At 54.9% G+C, this 7,959-nt stretch overlaps 1 protein-coding gene across 5 annotated transcripts in view; it reads right to left on the reverse strand.

Annotated features, from left to right (window-relative positions):
- The window catches only part of LOC108930203 (CREB-binding protein-like), a 29,295-nt gene extending 25,346 nt beyond the window's left edge, over window positions 1–3,949 (reverse strand). For 3 of the 5 annotated variants that reach the window (XM_029251927.1, XM_029251916.1, XM_029251924.1), the window contains exon 1: window positions 3,681–3,776. In XM_029251927.1, coding sequence (XP_029107760.1) covers window positions 3,681–3,759 — 79 coding nt within the window. In that variant the 5' untranslated portion in view covers window positions 3,760–3,776. Of the gene's footprint in view, window positions 1–3,680 lie in introns of all 5 variants that reach the window. The other 2 variants (XM_029251930.1, XM_029251918.1) reach the window with 1 other exon arrangement.
- Between the last annotated feature and the right edge of the window lie 4,010 nt (window positions 3,950–7,959).

The following is a 7,959-nucleotide window of genomic DNA, read 5'->3' on the forward strand; positions in this document are numbered from 1 at the left end:
ACGAGTACCGTGCGAGAGTACCGGGACCGGACTGTCAGGCCTCTCAGACGATGCATTAACGTTTCAATTTTAAAAAAAAAAAAAAAAGTTGCCATCAAATCACATTTCATAACTCAGATCAGCCCTCAAATAAAATTCTGCTGAATTTAAAAGGTGCAGCGGTCGTAACTACCGACATGAAATCATGGGTTCAAATCCCATCTCCTGCTGCAGTGCCCTTGGATCACCTTGAACCGGTAAGGTAAAAATTACCCTACCGCGTAACCGGATAAATCGTTCTCTTTGGAGACGCGTGCCAGCTAAACGAATACATAACGCCTTATTTACCTTACCGATATATTTACCTTAATCAAGCCTTGCGATTGGCTGAGAGTGTCTATGTGACGGGAAGTAGAAAGATTACAATCGTTTTCGTTATTCAACCAGCACACTGTTCACATGCTTTGCAGAGCGAAAGGCAGAAGCGGCGACGTCACGAACGTATCTCCGTATCATAAATTTCCCCGAACCTAATAATCAATAAATGGCGACATACAGCGTTTACCCCGTCCCACAGCCTGTGCTTCTGGGTTGGACTCGGGACCATCGTGACTGCAAACCGGACAAATGCTCACTGATGGATGGATGGATGGATGGAAACATTAAAAGACAGGCTATGACTAACAACATTGGTCACAAAGACTATATGTTGGTTTTATGAGAGTCAAAAAAAAAAAATACTTTGATTTTTTTTTTTTAATTATTTTTGGGTGACACCTTTTATCCGGAAACCATTTATCCATAAGAAATAAGAGCAATCTGACCCCCCGAGCAACAGGAACCGACCTGATGGGGCGATCTGATGGAATGAATTCACCTGCGCTTACCCTGAACAGCGTAGCATAAATGAGTAAATCGTAGTAAGTAGCTCTGTGCACGAATGCTGGACTGCAGAAGGGCATCAGAGAAATACTAAACACAGTGGCAGCTATAAGTAGCAGGTTCCTTCTGTACACTTACTCCATAACTAATCGTTCCACGAGACAGCACAACGCTGCGTGTGTGTGTGTGTGAGCGAGAGGTGACTGGAGGCCCGTGTGGCCCGAGCGCCGTGTGGCCCGAGCGCCGAGTCAACAGCGAGATACACGGCCGACCGTAGCCCTTACGCAGGCGAGAGAACAACATGTGCCAGAAGTAGAAAGTCAGATGTGCAGCAGGAGAAAGTAAACGAGCAAAACGGGGGGGGGAAAAAAGAAAAAAAAAAAAAGAGCAGAAAAAGGCAAGAAAATGTCCAGAGCTCCACAACGCATCGCATTTCTGTTTCCGGCTTTTGTAAACGAAATGCTAAATCTGCGGTGCGGAGCGTCACGAAAAGCGAACCAAGAGCGGCGAGCGCCAAACTGGTCACGGGGACTCGATGGGGACGTAACAGGGACACGACGGAACTTCGCCGCACCAGCTAAGAGAAGGCGAACACAACCGACGCGCACGCGACACGGCGACACCCACAACTCCAGCACCACGCTTACCCAGCTGCCTCGCTTCTCTGCACGTGAGCGCGGCTCAAACTAATAAACGAATCCATACCTGCGCTGTGAAAATGCGCCAGTCGTCCACCGCATCGATATGCCGCATCCTAAGCGGAACTTGGTTCCCACGGAGAGGTTCCCTTCACGCTCGACGCGACGGAAGCGACTCTCGGACGCACCGTAAAAAATGCAAGCGGAGAGGCGGGCCGGTAAAGAGGGTCTCCTCCGAGGTCCGCTCGCTGGGTCGCTCCGTCCCGCCCGCGACTGCGACACCCCACCGTTCTGGACACGTCCCCTCTTCCTGTTTCACGCCGTCCCTATTCCACGGGCGCTGCGGCTTCTCAAAAACGGAGAGCGGGGCAGGTGGGTAACGGCCGGAATTTGCCGGAAGAACGCGACGGGTCCCGTCCCGAGTCTTTCGGGCCCCGTCGTCGCACCTCCGGTCGGGGTCCTTCGTGCAAACGGAGTAACTTCATGCAAGAAAGGAACAAGAGGAAGACAACATGTACGGCGGGGTCGTCGCCATGGCGATAACGCATCCGCTTGGACACGGGACCCCAGAAAGCACCTTCCTAGAAAGCAGGGCCCATATGGTTGGGAATGACGAGCGAAAACCGAGAAGCTCCGATCCAAAACCATCCCGATTTTGTCGACCTGACGGACACCTGGTCCCCCAAGCGAGAAAACCGTGAAACAAAACGCAGCCGGACTTCGGGGAAAAAAACGCGGCGAGCGGTGCCGGGCCGTTTCTGAGATCCGGCAACGAGAACCCGCCACCCATCGTCTCCGGCGAACACGACTTCCCGCCGCAGGCGCCCAATCGGAGGGGGAGCACCGACCTCTCCGAGCGCACGCGGGCCACAAACCACTTTTACCACTCGAGAATCGCGAAAACACGCCCCTCGCTCACCTTAAGACTACCCGTACAGAGCGAAATGTCCACAAAGGTCGCGTTCTTCGCATTTCTGAGCAGCTGTGACCGCGAACGCTGGCGAGTGCCGGGCAGCGGATCGGGATCAAGAAACCATAAGGGACGTGGGGAGAGATGGGGTAAAATTAACAAAGCGGACCGGGTCCTGCTCTCGGGTGGGTCTGGGGTTCGAGTCCCGCTTGGGGTGCCTTGCGACGAACTGGCGTCCCGTCCTGGTTGTGTCCCCTCCCCCTCCGGCCTTACGCCCTGTGTTACCGGGTAGGCTCCGGTTCCCCATGACCCCGTATGGGACAAGCGGTTCTGAAAGCATTCCGAAACTTCCGAGTTGCGCTCCGCCACAAAGCGGCGACCGCGGGACGCAAGGTACGAGCGGTCGCACCTCGTTGCGGGCCAGCAGGCGGCGTCGCGGTTAGAGTCACCGCTGCGGTGGCGAGTCGGCCCGGTAAAAACGACCCTGCCGTACAAATGGCTAAATCGGAGTAAGTGAAAGTGGCGAGCAAGGAACCAATTCAACAGCATCTTCTGCAGGCTTCGGTCACCGTCGCCGTGACCCCCACCCGAAAAAAAACCGAGGACGACGGCATCGATAACTTTGAGGAGACGAGAACCGAAGCGTTTCACCACACCTTACCGCGTTCCGCAGGCGCGCAGACGGAGAAACTTGACCGTTTGCCTTCACGAGCGCAAGCGCGGCGGTCCGGTCGCGGGGGGTTCCGACGACGCCCCGCAAAACACAATAACTACCCGAGGGCAACTAGTTACAGGTCAGTTAACGGTCCAACGATGAGGACGACTAGTAGCGGCACGGAACGCACCTACACGCTCGTGTCGTGTCTTCATCGCTACGCATTTCAGTGTCGCCGTGAACCGAGACTGCGCGTGTGTGTGTGTGAGGGAGAGAGACAAGGGGACAGGTGAGCAGCGCACTCAGGAAACACAGGTGTCCCACAGTAACACAGGACATCATGATCATCATGTCAGCCTGCTCATCCACACACTAGCCTAGGAACCCCTGGGGGAGGTGTGTGTGCGCGCGCAAACTTACTCTCTGCACACCAGTCTGCACGTCCGAGCGAGTGTGTGTTTGTCTCTGGCCAAATATTCTCTGCTCTGGACTCCTCCTCCTCTCAGTCAGTCAGTGTGTGTGTGTGTGTGAGCGTGCGTGTCCGCACTCTGGAACCCAGGCAGGTGTGTCCCGCCCGGCCCCGGGTCCGCGCTCGCTCGCTCGCTCGCTCGCTCACCTGGACCGTCCGCGGCGGGGGGGCTCAGCTTCGGCCGCTTCGGGTTCGAGGGCCCCACCTCCAGCACGTTCTCCGCCATGACTGTCCTCCTGTCGGGAGCGCGCGCCGTACGGACAGGGGGCCCGCGGAGGCAGGCGGCGCGCGCAGCCCGGCTCGTTCGCTCGCTCGCTCGCTCGCTCGGGGGAAGGACGCCGAGGACGCAGACGGCTTGCGGAGCGCGCGCGCGCACGCTCTCGCACGGAGCGGAGGGAGTGCGCGTTCAAAAGAGAGGCAACAGCGCCCCGCTTCGCCACCGTCGGTCAGCCTGCGACGACCCGAGAGCCGACACCCGCGGCGTGGCCATTAGCGAAACCCCCCCCCCGAGAAAGAGCGCGCGTCCGCGAATCGAATCGACTGGAATCGACGACGGCCCCGCAGCGAGGAGTCAAGCAGCGCGCGGCGCTACGGCCGCATCCTGCTGCTGTTGCGAGGCGCGCGCCCCCCACGCGTCGGTCCGCCGCGCGCCAGCCGCTCCTCCCGGTCCTGCGTGACGGGCTAAAGCGAGCAAGGCGCTTCGCGGGGGGCCCCCCCCGGGCGCCAGTCCCTCGGTCCCTCCGGTTCCCCCCCCACCCTCCCCCCCCGAAGCTGGCTGCCCGCGCAGCGGGCCGGAGCTCGGACGCCGAGAGAGCGGCGTCGCTGCGCCGAGGGGAAGCCACACGCACGGGGGGCGTCCGAAGCGACGCAAAGCCCGGTGCGCTCCGCGGCCCTTTTTTCCGCGTCAAACCTCGTCAAAAACGGCCAAATCGCGTCAGCTCTGGTGGCTTCGGACCGAGCGACGCCGCGTCGAGCGCTCCGTTCCCGCCTACGAACACGGGGCTCCGCCGAAACGCCGATTGCGAGCCGCGACAAGATGGCGGCTGTTGATTCCTTCGATACAAAAAGTTTTTTTTCCTCTCTTTTTTTTTTCTTTTTTTTTTTTTTTTTTTTTTTTTCCTCCTCCAGCGAGACTGTGGAGGGGGAGGGGCCGCGCAATCACGCCCTACGCAAACCCGTGCAACGCCGGCCCGACGTGCGTCACGAGGCGCCCCGGCGCGCGCACGTCCCCTCGCGGGTGCGAGAAGCAGCTGCGCGTTACGTTGCCTGCGCATCAATATTAAAATGCGAAAGCGATGCGAACGGTGTTCAGCGTTTTTGTTTTATTTTCTGTCGTAATGTTAATTTTCGCGTTCCGTCACGTCCACGTCGCGCTACGAGATTTATTGCTGAGGTCTTGAAGGAATTAGAAAAGTGTCATCGTAAGTCGAGCTAAAATCATGATCAATTTTACCCTATCATGTATTTTGCTCCTGCGAGTTCAACCTGCACCTTTCTTTTCCCGCTTTTGCACCACCTTGCAGCACAGTCGTTTGCGTATTTACGGCATTGCAAGGTGCTCGAAGCAACGTTTTTTTTTTTTTTCGCCCTGTGACCAAGTTAAGTGAATGCTACATTGTCGCTTGTATATTAGTGACGGACACAGAGCTCCGTCACGGGGCGGTAAATTTTACCCCGCGGCTGCTGTAAGGGGTACAGTGCTGCTGGTCCGCCCACACACACACCATCCTCCTGGACACCTGTTTCTAGCAAGGGAGTGTGTGTTCAGCAGCAGGGCTAACACTCTCAGGCTACTGCCAGCCATCTAGCTAGATTTACCGCACGAATAAATTTACCTTGGTCTTGTGTGTGACTGGTCAGCACCTTTACATAAAGAGTGTGCGTTGATGTGTTTCACACATGCTCTCCAGGCAGATCCAGGACCCCAGCCACACTGAAATAAAAGGGCTTGTGCACCTTCCAGTGAAAGAAAAACAGTACATTTTATTTTATTTTTTTTCCCTGTACCTGCACATCTTGTATGGAAAGGAGACAATAACAAACAGTATAAGCAATGTGGAAATGTATTTTGTTCCATTGAGCAATTGCACACACAGTATTTTCCCTTCGGGAGGCGGCCGCTCAGGATAAGAGCAGGGGCCCCCAGGGTGACCGTAGACATGGGGTGCCGTCCTGCTCTCGCAGGCTCTGCACTCTTTGACAGGATTTGGACAGATCAGGCAGCGATGAAGAGAAATGAACATCGCAGCTGCTTGTAAGGTGGCACTCGGAGTCCAGCAGTAGGGCTCCTCTACGGGAAAACGCTACCCTGGACAGGCCCCACCGCACAGAGAATCACACACACGGTCGTAAACTACGGATTTACTCTGGTCTCATAGGGCGCACGGTCACTTAAGAGGACTGAAGGAATCACCCTCCTCCACTTTACCCTTGTGGTCAGTGATAGAGGAAGCAAAAACACAGTTCAGATGCCCCTCCCCCCCAGCAGTGCACTTTCACTATCCAATACATGCACCAATATAAATAAAAACACGGTGAAAACACATGACACGCTACAGAAAGCATATGTACAAACAGTGAGAGCTTTGTGCAAATGTATACACATTATGTTCATGTGTTCACCAATGATAAATGTGCACAGCAACTTTTTTTTTTTTAAAAAATTAAAGCAAATTAAATCTTAATTTAAGGAAGATTTAAACACAAACTTTGGCATGTGTGGATTCACAGATGTGCAGCGCAGGGGAACAAGGCAGCATTACATTGGAGGACAAGTTCCTTAGAAAGGCACGCTCCTCATGCGAGTCCTACAACTGCCGTTACCCTCAGCACAACACCTGCAACGGCCTGCAGGGCAGCATCGTTACATGGCAGTGGCCATTGAAGTGTGGTCAAGTGCTTCTCTCCATTCATGGACGTATGGACCCAGGCAACGGCGGTGCGTATAGTGTCTTCCTCATTTGACTTTCAATGCGAGAACTGTCATGCTGGCGCACACACACACAGAGTTGTAGCAGCTAAAGGAGCTACGTGCTAACAGCCAGTCAACCGGGAAGCTGGGACACAAAACTCACAGCATCCCCCAGAGTTCCCGCAGACACATTCCTGCCCGGAGCAACAGGACATGTGCGTCTCTAGTGTGAATGTGGGTCTGGACCACAGTGACGCCGTGTTCAGTAGCGTCTACAAAATCTCCATGCACCCAGCGAAGAGCATCGCAGCTCTGCCCCCTACCCCAGCGGGAAACGCACGCCCTGCCGAAAGGTCATCGTCAGTCTCAGTGGGTGAAACTGAGGACAAGCCTCCATTTAGCACCACATTCCTACTCAGCATATCACACACACCATGTGGAGTCCACCTTCACCACCAGTGGACCGAGGAAACCGACGCTCAGTGCTCACGTCCCTGTCAGAGGACCCACAGACACACCCAGAGGGGGCAGGTGCACCTGTGTCAGGCACACGTTGGTTGCCTGCTGTGGACACTGACTTCTGCCTGCTGCGCTGCCATCACTTCCCTCAAGTGCACCAGCAGGGGGCATAATGAGGACCGCTGCCCTGACGGTTCTCTGGAAGTGGATGCTACCACGGTGTGGAAGCACCTCACTGGAAGGTAACAATGGAGGTAGAGGATGGTGCCTCCACAGGCAGGTATGCGAAGAGGTGGCGCCACAAGCAGGCAATCACAGCAGGCAGAGTTCACCGCATTCAGCTCCTCACACATTCCTGTGCACATGAAGGGTGAGTAAGAGAAAGACATGCACACACACACTCCACTACGTAAGCTTCTGTGCACACTGTCACAGTCCCGCATTAAAGATATACAAATTGCTGTACTGGGGGTTATTAAAGAACGGTATAAAATAAGACAGGCAGCACTGCATCTACACACTGAGATCACTACAGTGGTGTTTGCTACATGGTACAGTGGAGCCATGGCTGGGTCTCACACACACAGGACTCTGTACTTGACCACTGTGCTACAAACTGGCACTAATACTTGGTTGAGGCAAGTGCCTCAGAGATGCACGAATACAGCGACACACACACACACACACACCTCCCCCCCAACAATGTCCCTTCTATTCCCACAGCTACTTTTACCATTTCCCTTTTAGGGACCCTGAAGGTTCACCTTCATGTTGCCTTTGTTTCCCATGTTTCCTAAACACACACAATGACCCCACACACACACACACACACACACACACACACACCTTCCTGTTCCCTTTACTCTGATACCTGCTCTAGCCAAAACCGCTGGTAAACCCAGATTCTCTCTCTCTCACACACACACACACACACACACACACACACACACACACACACACACACACACACACCCCTGGTGTGAGGACCTTCCCCTCTGCGCAGTCCCACAAATGACCATTTTACCCTTGATTCCATACTGGCACTTGATCCTAGTT

This window comes from Scleropages formosus, chromosome 1, assembly GCF_900964775.1.
Source record: "Scleropages formosus chromosome 1, fSclFor1.1, whole genome shotgun sequence".
In the NCBI taxonomy this organism is placed as follows: Eukaryota; Metazoa; Chordata; class Actinopteri; order Osteoglossiformes; family Osteoglossidae; genus Scleropages; species Scleropages formosus.